The sequence below is a fragment of the Akebia trifoliata genome, chromosome 15 (assembly GCF_017979445.1).
Source record: "Akebia trifoliata isolate Shusen 1 chromosome 15, ASM1797944v1, whole genome shotgun sequence".
NCBI lineage: Eukaryota > Viridiplantae > Streptophyta > Magnoliopsida > Ranunculales > Lardizabalaceae > Akebia > Akebia trifoliata.
This window is the reverse complement of record NC_141389.1, coordinates 17,307,430-17,324,973: the sequence shown is the minus strand read 5'-3', so window position 1 is coordinate 17,324,973 and position 17,544 is coordinate 17,307,430. Positions and strand designations below refer to the sequence as shown.

General features: G+C 35.5%; 1 protein-coding gene across 2 annotated transcripts in view; it reads left to right on the top strand.

Annotated features, from left to right (window-relative positions):
* EMB2247 (protein EMBRYO DEFECTIVE 2247) overlaps nt 1-16,917 on the top strand; it is a 100,451-nt gene extending 83,534 nt beyond the window's left edge. For both annotated transcript variants that reach the window (XM_086425754.1, XM_086425753.1), the window contains 10 exons: nt 32-142; nt 243-380; nt 6,802-6,852; nt 6,949-7,061; nt 12,551-12,698; nt 13,923-14,027; nt 14,152-14,253; nt 14,531-14,603; nt 14,741-14,907; nt 16,663-16,917. In XM_086425754.1, coding sequence (XP_086281880.1) covers nt 32-142; nt 243-380; nt 6,802-6,852; nt 6,949-7,061; nt 12,551-12,698; nt 13,923-14,027; nt 14,152-14,253; nt 14,531-14,603; nt 14,741-14,907; nt 16,663-16,791 — 1,137 coding nt within the window. In that variant the 3' untranslated portion in view covers nt 16,792-16,917. The remainder of the gene's footprint in view (nt 1-31; nt 143-242; nt 381-6,801; nt 6,853-6,948; nt 7,062-12,550; nt 12,699-13,922; nt 14,028-14,151; nt 14,254-14,530; nt 14,604-14,740; nt 14,908-16,662) is intronic.
* Nucleotides 16,918-17,544: the final 627 nt, after the last annotated feature.

The window sequence follows — 17,544 nt, the reverse complement described above, 5'->3', positions numbered from 1 at the left end:
GGTTATTGTTATATGTTGTAAATGTTTTTAGGGGCGAAAAATGTCTAAAACATTGGGAAATGTCATAGACCCAATTGATACGATCAAGGAGTACGGTACAGATGCTTTAAGGTTCACACTTGCCTTGGGAACAGCTGGTCAGGTACTTTCTACTTTCAAACCGTCTTAGAATTCCTTCTTGATGCATATCCACACCCCACTACTTGAGGAAAATTAATTTCTTTTTCCCATGCATTATTCAGGACCTTAATTTGTCTACTGAGAGATTGAATTCAAACAAGGCCTTCACTAACAAATTATGGAATGCTGGCAAGTTCATTTTGCAAAACTTGCCCAACCAAAGTGATGTCTCTGCTTGGGAAAGCGTGTTGGCTTATAAGGTTTGTCCCTTCTCTCCTGTCTGGAGTTGGTGAATGAATCGTAGCTTACTAGTGTGCCAAGATTACATGTGTAATGGAATGGAGTTTCATGATTTTGGTGCTTTTCATAGCCACAAATTAGTTTTATGTAGCCTCTAGTAAGCATGCTTATCTTAAAACTTATAAATGAAATTGGTAGAGAACCATACGTTTAGTTTGCAACAAGATAAATAAAAAACTAATTATCTAGTAGTTTGTCGATCATTATGTCTATAAAGATTGCATGCAATGTTCAGTGGATTTCACTCGGAATATATTCTAATCTTTAAACTTTTTCCCCCTTTATGCAAGCAGAATATGATAAATTGGACAATTGTTAGTATGCTGTGGAGATCTTTGACCTATAGCTCTCCAAGATGGAATCTTTATTCATTCGTCTTCATAGGTGTCAGTTCTAAAGTTACACTCCACATACTTGGTCTTGGTTCTACTTATTTTAAAGACTTTGGACTCCGACATATCTTTTGATAATTTTAATTTTTCTTTGACTTTCTCTAGTCTCATCAACTAATACTACATTATTTACGAATGATATACATAAAGAACGTGCTCTTGAATATGAGCAATTACTTTTTTTATAACAAGAGCAAACAAATGCAGAGTCAAAATTCGATCCCTGAAACCAATTGTAACTTGAAACTCAGTTTGTTACCTCTCCATTTGTTCTCACTCTAGTTACAATCATCTCATACAGCAAATTACTTTTATCATATATCTCAATACTCAGCAAATTACTTTCAAGGTACATTGTCATATGTCAATATATCAATATTCTTCCTCTTTGTTCTAAACTTATCATTTTTCTAAGTAGAAAGAGTACCTTGATGTTTGATCAACTTGTCATAAAATCAAATTGGTTCATTGATAAATTTGTTTCTGTCTTAATCTTTATTCCAAAACTTCATTTTCGTGCTTCTATCAGAATGCCATCCAGTTCAAAAGCTCTACCTCTTTCAGTCTTTGCTTGTGTTGTTTTAACTTTTGAATTCCTAATTCTACAAAAGTATGTGTGCTCTCGGATTTCCCGTCTATCTCTTACTAGCCCCAAGTCTCTTGTATGACTTCCTCTAATTTGAATATCTCTTACTAAGATTCTCATCTCCGCCTTTTATACGCCTAAGATTATCCATGTCTTTAGTTTCATGCCAGGGTTTAAACATTTCTCACATTCTCTAATACCATATATGTTATGCTTAGTTTCACTTCTCAGTCTCCTTGCTTGTTATGTAGCATTTTTGTATTTTTCTAGGTTCTCTTTGATTCTTATAATTTTCCACGACTTGTAATCAATATTTCAGTACCAAGTTTCCTTATCCACAAGGTTTAAAATCTTGTCTTAGGGCAATGTTTCAGTTAGGAGAAAATCCAAGTCTATCTCAACTGAAACATCCGACGCATTCCAAAATAAACCAAAGCATTTAATGTTTAAGAGTAAATGTTTTCATTCAATCTTGGTTAAAATGGAATATGTCAGTCAAAATATTCTGAGATGGTACGAAACGTGAGACCTTGTTTACGCATGTTTTCTTTACCCATAAGCACTAAGGAACTTTTTTACTATTTTTTTTAATGCCTGACCTATTTCATGCCACCTCATTATTGTCTCTGTCTTTTGGTTCCACATTTCTTTGTCAATTTATTTTCCAAAGCCAACATTTTTTTTTCTCATTTTTTATTCCACCACATTATTTGACATCCTTGTTTCACCCATTTTCTTCTATATTTTAATGTAAACATCTAAAACCATTTTCTTATGTCGTGTAATTAAACTTTCCCATGGATAATCTTACAGATTTTGCATATCAATTGCTCATTTCTTCTAACTAGAAAAGTGTCATCTGACTTTTTTTAGATCAGCTATTAAAATGTGTATTTCTATCCCAAGATCATGGCACAGTGAATTCAAGTTTTATGTTTCTCATCTCTATTCTTTCTCGAAGCCCAACTCCTCCATACACTCTCCATATCCTCTACATTCCTTTCATATATAACCATTTAAGCCCCTTCCCATAAATGATCTCCATCAGATATTCTTTGGGTTAGTTCATCCATGTATTTTGAAAATATTCCTTTGATGTTTTCTCCCAATCCAACTTGACATAGCTCTAATTTATTTTATAGCTATTAGTGAATCACCTAGTGTCCTAAATAGGGAAATAATGAATTGGATATGATCTCCTTTATAAAGGGGTAGATCCCTTGTGGATATTTTTTCCCACTCACATGTCAATTACCAAAATACCCTAGACTAGTTTATTTTCTTTCAATCCTAATCGGTATATGATATGGATATATATCAAGTTTGAAGTCAACTACTTCAGTGATAGAGACAAGTCCATCCTATCGAATAGAAACTTTTTATTAGTCATATGAATCAAATGCCCAATCACGTCCTCCATTTTGACTATTTTAGATTTGCAAGTAATTGGAAAAATAGGCTCCCGCACGCAACCCTAAGTTATGTATTTGTTGTCTTGCAATATTAATTGTGGATCTCAATCCATCTAATGTAGGACATCTATAGTTCTAGTTAGAATCTTAAGTAGTTTCCTTATTCTAATAGGATTTGTTTATATTTTCTAGTTTTAGTAGGATTTATATTTCATTGTTATTTTAGGAGTACAATTCCTTGTTTCTAATTTTTTTAAAATTTATTTTTATTATTATGTTATAGATAGGTTAGAAATGTTAATTTTTAGTATTTTAGAAGAATTCTAAGTTGCTATGATGGAGTTATCTATATAAGGAGCTCCAAAAACGAAATTCAATGAATTCCAAACATATCAATTCAATTATCTTTTCTCTTAATTACTTTTTAGCTTTATGCTTTACTTTTTTTCAAGCTATTGCTTGTTTGTCAATTGAATCTATTAATTTAAATTAATTTTGTGTGTACCATTGAACACAATATCTTAATTCCTATCGAATCTATTGATTCACATGCTTTCACTGCATCAAGTGGTATTAGAGACTTGACTGAGATCCACCACTACATGGCTGAAAGCAACAATTTCGTTACCATGGAGCAATTGGATCAAAGGCTTTAAGAAGTTGAAGATCGCTTGATTACCAAGATGCAAAACATGATTTTGATTAATAGATGAATTTATTTAAATTGCTAGTAGGAGATTTATGTTATGTTATCAGATTTCATGAGGTGTAGGGATTTTGCTTTAAATGTTTTTAATTGGGCTTATTTTAATAATAATTGTGATTATCTTTTGATTTATTTCGTACTATCGAAAGGTAGGTCAGTTCATTGAGGGAACCAAGCCCTATTATTTTAGGTTAAACACGATTAAAATGGCAAAGTAGCTCAGCTCATTGAGGAAACCGAGTTCTATTCATATGAGGTTGAATAGGTTCAAGAAGGTTAAGTCTTGGTTCATTGAGGGAACTGAGCCCTACTCATACGAGGTTGAGTAGGTTCAAGATGGTTAAGACTTGGTTCATTGAGGGAATCGAGCCCTATTCATGAGGTTGAGTTGGTTCAAGAAATTTAAGTCTCGGTTCAATGAGGGATCATAGCCTTACTTATATGAGGTTGAGTAGGTTTATGAAGGTTAAGACTCGATTCATTGAGGGAACCGAGCCCTACTCTTGAGGTTGAGTAGGTTCAGGAAAATTTAAGTCTTTAAGTTCAGTTCATCGAGGGAACCGAACCTTATTCTGTTGGTTGAACATGGTTAAAATGGTTAAGGTGGCTTGAGTCAGTCTGGGAACAAAGCCCTATTCTGATGTTGGAACAAATCTAAAATAGATAAGTAAAGCAGCTATATTCAAGGAGAAAATTGAACCCTACTCTTCAGGTTAAGTATACTCAAAAGGTTTAGGTTCGGTTCATCAAAGGAATCCGACTTCGTTGCTGGTTGGACGGTTGTACATAAAATGGAATCCGACCTCTTTGTTGGTCAATCAACACACAAAAGAGACTTTGGAGTCATACTAGTTTGAAAATCAGGGATGGTGCTCATTCAAGAAGGATTGTCAGAAACTATAAAGTTCTCGAAGGTGGATCTTGGTACATCAATCTCCACCTTCGAGAAGGGGCTATGTGGAGTGATAAAATCATCTACCATCTAGATCGTTCATTCACACCATCAACACGTATTTCAAGGTGGACACGTAGCATTGTTTGAAGGGGATTCTTGCCCTATTTAAAAGCTTTGAGGCCAATGTAAAAAGGGCGAGGAAAAAATGGAGAGTAGGAGGAAGAGGGGAGGTCAAGGAGAAGAGGTCATGTCATCGTCTGATTTATAGTGGAATGGTTCTCCGAGCCTGTGGACATAGACATGTTTGCTGAACCACGTAAAAAACCTATGTGGTGTTTATTTTTTCCATACTTATTCTATTATTTTGTGAATTTAATGATGAAATCGTGATCTAGGGCAATTTATCATAGGATCGACCTCTACAGCTAGTGTAATGCAAAGCATTGTATGTATAAAACTCCTAAACTATGCATAAGGTATTCTCTTCATGTATTCTTTCTAATCTAGTGTCCCTAGGCAGTAGTTATTTTAGAGTATCGTTCCATGTCTAAAAGGTAAAGGACATTTCTTGGAATCTTATATGAAAACTTGACCAACAACTTTATTTTTTTTGTTGGCTTGGCTTAAACATTCTACTTCACTGACCAAGATAGGGTCATCCTATTTAATAGAAACACTTCATTTTTCAGTTGTATTAATGTCTGGGCCATGCATCCTTCTTAATCACCTTTCTTATCTTCTGGGTTATAATGTGTTCAAATGCCCACATCTGTCACATTACAAAATAAATTTAAGAGTTTGAATTAATGAACGAAATAATAAATTTAAATGCAATAGTTAAATTCATTACCTGTAGGACATATGTGCATCAATTATTTATTGTATGTAGTCCTTTCCACCACTTCTCCAAGTGTTATCATGGCTTGTGCTAATTTTCTCAGGTATATATCTATTATTCTCAATTCTTCGTTGGAGGAGGACCAAAGGGTGTTGGCATGCAATCAAGATGGAGCCTTTTCAATAAAATTATTCTATCATTCCCTTGTTGCTCTTTGGAATTACTTGTTATTGTTGCATGGGGCCTAATTGTCCCATCTAAGGTGTCATTTTTCATATATGATCAACTGCCTCAAATAGGTTTTTAACTTTGGACCATATGATTGTCCACGGTATTGTCATAGCATATTTGGTCACTATGTAAGCCAAGTGGTGAATCTGTTAACCATTTTCTCAGCAATTGTAAATTTGTTTGGGAAGTCTTATCCTTATTCCATGCTTTCCAGGATCCATACTATCCTTGTTTAGGAGTTCTCATTTCATGGAATGTACTTATAAGGAAAGGATTTATGTTCCTTTTTTTCTTCCGTGGTGTCACTTTTTTTTTTTTTTTTTTTCTCTTTTTGATATCCTGTGGGTGTTGCCAAACTTTGTCATATCATAAATGCAAAGTTGTGATCAAACAATGTTCTGTGGCAGGAAAAGAATTCTGTGAAACTTTCTTCCTTTCGCTCTATGCTGAGGGCTCTGGTTGGAAAGGAACTAGAGAGTCTTCCAAAGGACTGGACTTTTCTCTTCTGGATGTTAAGATAGATATTCTTGGGTGGTTATTTTTTTGGTGAAGACTTTGTTTTGAGTTCAGAGTTCTCTTTGAGGAGTTTGGTTTTAGGTGGGAGTCTGTTTGCTCAAGGTAGTTTCCTTCTTTCGTCTTTTCTCTCTAGGTCGGTCAGCTCAACTGCTTGTTGTCCTTTCTTAATTCTAAATAATAAAGGTATACACAAAAAAAATAAAAAAATTCATTTACTCCCTTTGTCATGTGGTTGGGCATTTCTAAGGAAAGAAACTACATAATCTTCGAAGGTAAGGAGCATTTACTTCGAGAGGTTCTAATTAGTTCTTGGGATTTTTGTTCTTTTAGTGTAAATTGTATAAGGAGTTCAAAGGTATATTCTTTGAAGATCTTATGTTAAGGTGGGATTTGGTGTGTGAGGCTAGAGAGTAGGATCTTGCTTGGCTTCATTTAATGAATAATAAATAGGTATTCTTGATCTGATTCTCTTTTAGTAAATACATTTGTTAAAAATAAAAAGGCAAACGCATGAAGTTTGTGCCCTCACGCTTTAGGCAATTTAAGTGGCTTGTCCCACTCCTTATTTGAAAATTTGATTTAAAGGTTACTTATCTACAATTTTGCTTTTGCATTGCTGTTGTTTCACAAGTTTTGTCCTGTTAATAGGTTTTATCATGGTAGACCTGTTTAGCAAGTTATACTAAAGATATTGTTTATTTTGATTTCACCACAATGAATGTGTGTTCATCTTCTAAGAATTGTCTGCTTTTGCTAGATGAATATTTTGTCAGTCTAAACTCTAAAAAATTATAGTTTTCTGCAGTTTGATACAGAGGAATCTCTACTCAGACTACCTTTGCCAGAATGTTGGGTGGTAAGGCAACTAATATGACCTTTGTTTTTTTTTCTTTCTGTAATACCTATTCCCTGTGCTCCCATGTTTCATTGACGCATTTCACTTGAATTCTAGGTCTCAAAACTTCATCAACTTATTGACGTTGTTACCTCAAGCTACGAAATTTTTTTCTTCGGTGATGTTGGTAGAGAAATATACGAATTCTTTTGGGGTGATTTTGCTGACTGGTATATTATTCTTTATTTATATCTTTTGATTGGTGGTACTATTCTTCATTTTGAAGCAACTTTTTGTTAGAAAATACAATTATTTTAGGCGCAAGATGCTGCAAACATTTTTTTTGTCAATGAACAGAGGTATGTTCGTGATTGTGCCAAATTTGAGCAACCCAATTTAGAAAAGACTACTGTTAGTAGACCTCAGAAGTTTGAAGAGTCTGTTCTACTTCTTTGTGTACTAAGCTTTGAATAATGTTGTAGCTTGTCATTCTTTTTTCAAATAGAAACACTTAACACAATGAATACAAGCTACACACATTCTTTTGGCCACTCCCTGACAAGTTACGGTCCTCTGGAAGGAATAGATTTCATTTCATCTCTGCAGGGTCTGGACCACCATTTGATGGATCCCGCTTTGTGTGTTTCGTTGGGCAATAGTTAACCTGATCTGATCATCCAACCTATCACTCTTTTGGATGCTCATTAACTAGGGAATCGTCCTGGAAGAATTCTATTGATTTGATGTTATGTTGACTGCAATCGTCTTTTTGGTGTACAGTATCTTTGTAATGGGTAGGACCCATTGATGGTGATTTTTCAAGCCGCCAAAGCTGACACTTTATGTACAGAATTGCTATGGAAGGAGCCTTTTCCCTTTTTATAGTGCGTATTCCTCTATAATGAGGTCAAGCAGCTCTTGCCATGATTTCAGTCATAGCCTCATCAGCTTCTGTTTAACTATGGATGTAACTCTTTGGAATACGTACTAATTACGATTTTCTTATTGGTTGTTGTCATGAATAAGCTACTTGATCCCGTAAACACGCTTCTGTTTGAATAAGCTACTAGAGTTTGCCCATGTCATCCTCTTTGGGGTTAGGTGGGTAAAAGTGGAAAGACACTAAAGTTGTATGAGTATTATTAGAAAAGGATAGAAGGGTAGATGCTATAAAATTGGAGGGATATTATTGGGAAAGGGGGAGAAGAGGAAAGACAATAAAGTTGAAGGAGTATTTCTAGAAAGGGATAAAAGAGAGAAGGCAATAAAGTTGAAGGGGAGTTCTTGGAAAGAGGAGAGAAAAGGGAATAAAGTTGAAATTCTCCCTCAATAAACGTGTGAGATTAACAACATTGGGGGAAGACAACCGTTGTGTTTTGTCTTATATAAATGTGTGTGTGTGTGTGTGTAGATTAAAAGTTCGGAGAGGAAAAAAGAAGAGGAGATTGGAGAAACGTTGGAGTCAAAATTGACTCCGACCCTAGCCACACAATATATTATATATCATAACCAAATAACAAAGTAAAAAAAGTTGATACTACCCCTACTAGTAATAACTTATTACTCCTAACACTCCCCTTCAAACTAGAGAATATGTATCCTATAATCCTAACTTGTTACAAATATAATCCACCTTACTACAACCCAATGACTTGGTAATAAGTTAGCTAGTTGATCTTCAGACTTCACATAGTGAGTGCAAATTTCAACATTTAGGAGTTTGTCACAAATAAAGTGACAATCAACTTAAATATTCTTTGTTATCTCATGAAACACAGGATTAGAAGCTACGTGTTTTGTTGCATGGTTATCACAAAAGAGACTTACAAGTACTTCTATTGTAAAGCCTATCTACTGGAAAAGTGAAGAGTGTCTCAACCAGGTTAGCTCATAAGATGTGTATGACAGCTCTGTACTCATCTTCAACAATAAATCTGGCAACAACTATTTGCTTTTTTACTTTTCAATGTCTGAAGATTACCACCCAAGAATGTACAATACCTTGTGATGGATCTCCTATCTGAAGGAAAACTTATCTACTTTGCATCTGTATACCCTTGTATACAAGTATGACCATTTGACTTGTATAACAAACTATCTCCGGGGGAACCCTTCAAGTACCTAACAATACATTGCAATACTACCCAATGAAATAATTTAGAAGCTTCCATAAACTAACAATACTCAGCAAATGAAATGTCTAGCCTAGTAATTGTGAGGTAATTCAACTTCCCAACAAGTCTCTTATACCTACCAAGATCATAAAAAAGATCTCATTGATCAATAGTCAACTTTGGTTTTGGATCCATGAGAGAATTCACAGTTTTAGATCCAAGTAAACCAGTCTCATCTAATAAATCTAAAGTATACTTTTTCTATGAGAGACTAATATCACTAGCTAAATGTGCAACCTCAATACCAAGAAAGCATCCCAACTTACCCAAATTCTTGGTATGAAACTTTTGTTGTAAAAATGACTTTAATTTCTAAATCCCAATAGCATCAATGCCTGTCAATACAATATCATCCACACAAAATTAGAAGAATATGCCTACCTGTGGAGTGAGAATGAAAAAAACGAAGTAGGTCTATCTGACACCTCAACTTCCTAAAATCAAGAACTGCATTGTTGAATTTTTCAAATTATGCTCGCGGGGATTGTTTTAAACCATAAAACGCCTTTCTGAGCTTGCTATGCCAACCTCCCCCTAAGCAACAAACCCAGGTGGTTATTCCATATACAACTCTTCTTGCAAATCACCATGTAAAATTGCATTCTTCATATGAAGTTGATATAGGTGCCACCTAGACATAGGAGCTAAAGAAATAATAACACGAACGAAGGCAATCTGAGTCACCAGGGAGAAGGTCTTAGCATAATCAATTCCATAAGTTTGTACAACTTTTTGCGACCATTTGTGCCTTCAATCTATCAACTATACCATCAGGGTGAAACTTAACAACATGAACCTATTTGCAACTCACCACCTTTTTAGGAAGTAGAGAAGATTTTGCATATCATTCCTATGAAGGGAAACCATTTCCTCTTCCATTGTTGTCTTCCAACCCAGATGGGATAAGGCATCTTGAAGACACTTTGGAACAGAAGATTGGTGCTGAGCTTGCAATGCCACTGAAAAATAGCTAGAAGATGAATGAAGTGTTGTACTAACAGGAATGCTATCCAAATAATATAGGCCACCTACTTCACGCCTGTTACTAATCTCTTATTTGTCTTTAGATGTTGAAAAACACAACAGTCGGGGAAAAATGTTACTGAGCATTGTAATTTCTTTGTCAATTGACTAACATTTAAAAGGCTAAAAGAAAATTTAGGGACATAGGAAACAGAAGACAAATCTCAGGATGGGGTTGGGATGTACTTTAACCCAGCAACTTTAGAAAAAGAACCATACACCAATTTAACACTTTGGCAACTAGAGGAATGAAAGGAAGACAACAAACTAGAGTTACCTATCATATGGTCTAATTCACTAGAGTCAATGATCCAAGGACTATGAGGTGGACAATAAATAAGTGGATGCGATACCTGTTTGGGCTAAAATAATAGTAGAAGAAGAAGGTTGAGTAGATCAAGCAATGAGTTTATTATACTTTTCCTTGGAAAGAAGAATGGACTCCTCTGCAAGTTGGTCAAAAGTAATAGAAATAGGTGTATGATTTGAATCTTGAACTAATGATGAAACCTAATGAGCAACGAGTTTGCCATGTAAATCCCATCAATTGTTTACTCAAGGTGCACTTACGGGTTCCACGGTTGTAAGGCCATTGTATGTCTATTGTATGTCCATCAAGGCCACAATGAGTGCACTTAGGGGTTCCGTAGCCTCTACCTCGGCTTCCCCTAAATCTTTACCACCCCGTACCACCTTTAATATCATGACCCTCTCGACTACCACGATCACAACTTCCGTGATTTCTACGAACTACTAAAACAGATCAATCAACATTAACACTGCCACTATATGATAATGTGGTTCTCTTAAGCTGGGAGAAAACATATGTAAAGGATAGAAGATCCTAGTTACCCAAGATTTGAGATCTAACTGCTTCATACTCTGGTTGGAGAGAAGAGAGGAGTCAAATGACATTCATATCTTCCCTTTATTTATGCATCATGCGAAGATCACTAGTAATTGGTTGGTACTGATTAAATTATTCACGCATTCGCATCATAAATGCAAAAACTTGCTCTAAGGTCCTATCATCTTATTGCAAAGAAAAGTACTTCTGCGTGAGCTTATCAATCCGGGTGATGTTCTTTGATTTGAAATGCATCTGTTTCACTCGTTTCAACACATTTTTCGTGGTGTCTAAGAACATAAAGTTTGCACTGATTTGTAGTTCCATACTATTCCACTGGTTCCATTATATACTACAACTATGTCACTATCTGAGCATCTTCTTGTTCCTTACATCTATCACATTCAAATCTTTAGAAGTAGGCTTATTTGTCAGTAAGTGATTGCATTTTTCTTTTGCCTTCAAAAGTACTTTTACTGCTTTAGAACATTGAATGTAATTGCCTTCAAAGGTTTCATTAATGATTTTGTACTAGAAAAAAATGTCCACGGCACGAATTCCTTATAGTCAAGATTTGTGAAAAACCTCGAAAAAATAGAGAGAAATCTCTTGTGAAATCGCACATGCCAGATGAGGCTGAAGAATTGATTTTAGGGCTCAAACGAATTAAAAAAACTGTTACGAATACCTTTCACCACATTGAAGAACCACAAGACTTACTCGAAAACAATACCAACCACTAAAAACTCCTTAGATCCGTACACATGAGCTACACGGAACCACAACCACAATCGTACTTCAGCATGGAGGATCAAATACAAACTCTTCATTAACCTTCAATCAGATCAAGAAGAATCTTATTTTCTTGCAAATCACTTGAGAAACAATAAAAATAATGAAGAAAAAAGAGTCCAACTCTTATGATCTGCTTTTATACCATGTAGATTAAGAGTTCGTAGAGGAGAATAGAAAAAGAGATCGGAGAAACGTGGAAGGAGACAAAATTGTCTCCAACCTTAGGCACACAATTTATTATATATCATAAGTCATAATCAATTAGCTAAATAAACATAAATGATACTACTACTAATAATAACTTAGTAGTCCTAATATATATGTATTTTCAAGCTAGGGTTAAAAAGTTAAAGTACCCCTTGCTTTTTTATCCATTTACTTCAAAATGGGTTCTATAATATCTATTTTAAAGCTGGGGTTAAAAAGTTTAAGTGCCCCTAGCTTATATAGGTCTTGCAATTTTATCCATTTGCTTCAAAATGGGTGCCATATCGGTACCGGATAAATCTTTTTTAGTTCTAAATGGTTTACCCACACTATTGGTCCCATATCCTTGTCATAAGTTAGAAGCATAGGTTATTAGTATCTTTTGCAAGAGACACTTCTTCTAAGCAGTTCTCCTCACATATACAATTTCATCATTTATTCCAAGTGGAAGTATGAATACTCTGTTTGATATGAGATATGAAGATCCTACAATTTTTGTATTTATGGGCTTACCTTTCCCATTCTTCAATCATTTTTCCTTTTGAGTGATAAGTTTATTCAATGCAATGTTATTCTCACGAGCTTGTGTTCTGGTCAAGTCTTAAATATTCTCTGCTTCATTTGGGTAGATTGCGTTATTTGACATGGTTGATATCTTCCACTTATTTCTTAGGTATATTGAAGCTAGTAAAGCCCGCCTTTATCATTCTCAAGGGAATTCTGTTGCTTCTGTAGCACAGGCAGTTCTTTTGTATGTCTTCGGAAACATACTAAAGATTCTACATCCTTTCATGCCATTTGTTACTGAGGAACTGTGGCAGGTAAAGTAGTTTTAATCTCGTGACCTTGATCTGTATAAAACTAATTTCCCTGTCTCAGATTTTGGGTCATGCATTTCCATTATAACAGGGAAGAGAGAAGAGATATGAAGAAAATGTGGGGATGGAAGAACGTTAAGTGACCAGACCCCCCTCCCTCTTCCCTACTTATAATAATTAATAAATTGTCACTTTGGAAAAATATGTCTTTAGTGACTTGAACACAGTGTACACTATAAAAAGAATTGTACAGTGTGGCAGGTGCACAGTTTTAGTGTACCCATACATGACACACGTAAATGAAAGGCAAAGACAATAAAAAGAAAATCTACTCGTCAAACTATCAATTATTATCCTACACTCTGTTTCAATCTAGAGCTTAGATATTGCACATACCAAGCTTCTTAAGAGAGTCCTGTTATGATTTTTAATTGTTGCTTTAGTAAAGATGCTGGCAGGTAACCTCAAATCGAGCAAATGGAGTCGAACGTGTGAGATTTCACTTTATATAAAATGATGGTTAACCTCTATGTGCTTAGTCCTCTCATGGAAGACTGGGTTAGAGGTAATATGGATGGCAGACTTGTTATCACAATGGAGATGTATTAGAGTAGGAACCTTCATGCCCTGCTTTGTAAGAAGTGAATGTGGCCATATCATATTACAAGTGCTATAGGCCACCATCCATCTTTATTCAACTTCAACCAATGATCGAGCAAATCGCTACTTGCTCTTCCATGTCACCAAATTGCCTCCCACAAATATGCAATATCCATTTGTTGATTTACCATCGAAAGAAACAAAAAAAAAACGCAGTGTGGATGTGTTTTGGAGATAAAGATGCACTTTTAGACTATCATATAGCTAAGGTCTACCAACCAGACATAAGATACGTAGGAGAGTGTTGAATGAAAATGGCAATGATTGAGATAGTGATAATAGATCTGTAGACAGAGATGTTCTAGCAAAAGATATTGCTCTGGATAGAACTGAATGGAAAAAAAGAGGATCCATGTTACTGATGCCACATAGTTGTGGTTAGAATTCATGTGTGACAATGATGAGGAAATTTGCAATCATGCACCCAGGGCATTTTTTTTAGCAAGTGGTCCCATGGGTGGTGGAGGCAGATGCCCTTCATTCAACCCTTGGTTTTTTTGTACAGATAGAACAATTATTTTATTTTATATTATTTATTGATTCTTATGATGCTTCATTTGAAAATAGGCATTACCTCATCGAAAGCAAGCCCTCATTGTGTCTCCTTGGCCCGAGACATCACTTCCAAGGCATTCTAGCTCAATCAAGAAATTTGAGAATTTACAAGCTCTGGTGAGTTTGACTAGTCTAATCTCTGCTTTGATGTTTTCTGTTCATACGAAGATTTTCAGCAGTTTCTTTCACCATTTGCCTGTGAAAAAGTTATTATTAATCTTTTGTGTTCGGTGCGTATCAGACTAGAGCAGTTCGGAATGCTCGAGCTGAATATTCTGTTGAACCTGCGAAACGTATTTCAGCATCTATAGTTGCGGACCGAGATGTTCTCCAGTATATCTCCGTGAGTATCTTCCATTTCCTTGTTTTTTCCGTCTTATGTGAAAAATGGTGAGCTTGAGAGGAACCATGCTATCTTTCTACTTGATAGACTTGCAACACTAAAATACAATTGATGATGCTTCATATAGTTGGCTAATATTCAACATTAAGATGATCCATAATAATGATTATTATTATGGTAGCAACTTTGTACACATAAATGCATGCAGTCATGATCGCATATGTTCCTTCCACACATCCTTGCGTTACTATTAATTTGTATAATTTATTTATTGCAGATGGAGAAGGAAGTCTTGGCATTGCTGTCGAGGCTAGATTTACGAAGTGTCTATTTCATGGACTCTGCTCCAGGCATGTTTCTTTTATAATATAACACTTCTGTTCTCTAGGGTAAAAGATTGAGAAGCTCATGCAAACTGTGTTTTGTTGACCATCTCGAGCTTCAATTACGATGAAGTAAATATGACCTTCACAGAACATGTTTTCAGGTGATGCAAAGCAATCAGTGCACCTTGTGGCTGGTGAAGGTCTTGAGGCTTATCTCCCACTTGCAGATATGGTAGATATTTCTTTTGAAGTCCAGCGCCTTTCCAAGCGCCTCTCAAAAATGCAATTAGAGTTTGATGCACTTGTAGCTCGCCTCAGTTCTCCTAAGGTATGACCCTCCCTTACTCGTGTGTATACATACATGCATACCTGCGTTTTGAACTACATAGTTTCAAAAGTATTCAATTGGATATATCGTAAGATAATACATACCAGTATTGCATATTGAATCTTGCACATAAAGTAGATTACCTAGAGAAATAGGTAAAAGAAATTTCGACCCAAGATTTAATAGTTGGTTCATTATTTGCCTCTATGGATAAGAAAATTATATGGGGAAGGCACATGCATGCTCATAAACATGGTTAAATACCTTTGGTTTGTATGGACAATATATCCTATATAGGACTAGGACAAAGGGCATCAATCAACAGCTCAGTTGGTGCAGCCTGGCCTAAGACAACATTCCTGCCCTACCAGTCTGGTGAAAATTCCAACTCAAGATTAATGGGCTGAACCTACTTTCACTAATTGATATCCTCGTTCAGCTCGGTAAGTCCAATGGAAATACTGTATCTTTTATATGTGCTTACATCTGTAAATGACATTGATATCCTTCTACGAACGATGAGGTAAAGAATTAGGAGTGTTTATTAACTCAATTCTCTCTCTCTTTTTCTCATCTGTAGTCCCCAACCTCCTTCAATCATAAACCTAACTGTCTGATTCGTTCATGCAAGCAATTATATTTGGTGGCACTGGCTTGGGGATTTTGAAAACATGCATGTTGCACGTAAGTTTGTGATTGGCGAGGGCTTGGGGATTTTATGACCAGGCAAAACTAGGTTGGTAATTTCTAGCCCTCCTGTTGGCTGGGCTAGGCCTGGATTGGGTTGTGCCTTCCCTCCTTAGAGAAAGAGGCCTGACAAGCTGATTATGGCCCATTGCAATCACCAGTTAGGACACATTTTCTTTGGGTTTTTCCTAGGAAATCTTGATGGTGACAATCTTAAACAACATTTGAATACCTACCCTATGAGGAAGAAGACTAATAAAGAAGCCTTGAGTTTTTATTATTATTTTTTCTTGTTTATAGCAGTTGGGGATATTTTAGTCTATTTACATTTAAGTGGGTTCCAAAAATTATTTTATGTTCTTTGAGTCTTATTTTATATGTTCCTAAGTTTTAAGATATTTGCTCAAGTCGTTAGGGAGTTATGAGTCGCTTTTTTTTTTTGTTATTTTTAGTCAGTTTAGGAGCCAAGGGCAAGTCTGTAATTTTTCCCATTACGTTTTGGGTCTCCCCACATATAGAAGCATACAAATACTTTTGTTTGTTTTTTTTTTGAGGTTAATGAATAAGATTTGAATTGTGGCTGTCTAAATAATCTTGGTGAGTGATTCCCAAAATCCTAGAAGTGGTTTTTAGGAACCCCTGAAGTGATTCTGGGGATTTTCCCTCACTGTTCCCTTTCTCTACAAGTTCCATGTTAGTTGTTTCTGTTACTATTGTTGCCTTATTTGTCTTGTGAAGCTTGAAGATTGATTAAAGACTTGTTTGCTTGTAACAACTTATTTGCAACAAAATCCAGTTAACAAATTTCCTCAATCCTGCATCATTCCTTCACCAAAAACTAATCCATCCAATCAGTTAATGACTAGTTGCAGTCCCCCATCACCTTGGCCATGCTAATATGTACAGCCCAATATGGCACAACTTCTCCAATTTGCATTGTTGCATTGCAAATACATGCATAAAACCGAGCACAAACTTTGCATTAGTATGTATGTATAATACATGGCTCTACATGCATGATGCCACCATACATAAATCATATGTGGATACTGCATTTTTTTGCTGTAGTTTGTGGAGAAAGCTCCTGAGGAAGTTGTCCGTGGGGTCAGAGAGAAAGCAGCTGAAGCAGAGGAAAAAATAAACCTTACCAAGAGCCGTCTTGTGTTACTTGAATCAACAGTTACCTTGTCAGAATAATTAGCCACAGCATTTTTATTCTATTGATTTTTCTGATAGGATTCATCCCGTCGTTCAATTTATCTTTGTTCGAATGTTGTACATTTTAATTATTTTTTTTTCTTTAAAATAGAATTGATTGCAATTTCTGTTTTTGTCTTTGCATTTGCTTTATTGGAAGCACTCATTTTGATGACAAGCTGGCAATTAGTTAGCACTGTTTGTGGTGATCATAAAGTGCATTGTTGTGTGTTTTAGATCATATGCTAATGTTTGAATTCGGATTAGCTAAAATGCTTGCTGGTGATGCATTTGAAGCATCCAGAATGTTATGATTCGGATCATAGTTTATTCATGCCAATCTGAAATTACTGTTATATATAGCACATTCTAAAATAATTACCAAATCACATTTTTTTACTAGTTAAATGCACAATCGTTGCATATGAATTATACCTTTTTTTTTTAATAAAATTATAATTTACTTTTAAAATGCGATATGTAGCTAGGTTACTAGCTTGGCACTAAACATGCTGAACTATGAACCAGTACAAAGTGAATCAGTTCACATTCAATTTGCTCATAGTTCATGAAGACAGCAAACCAATGTACCCCTTGCCCCTCGCTTGTTCTGTAACTATTGGGACCCGTTCTTTTGTGACTAAAGGAGATACCTGTTTGGAGAAAAACAATTCCCTCTTTTTGTCAAATTTAGAGAAATCTCTTGATCTAGGTCACCTTCTCTAAGTAATGTAAATAACCAAAATACCTTTA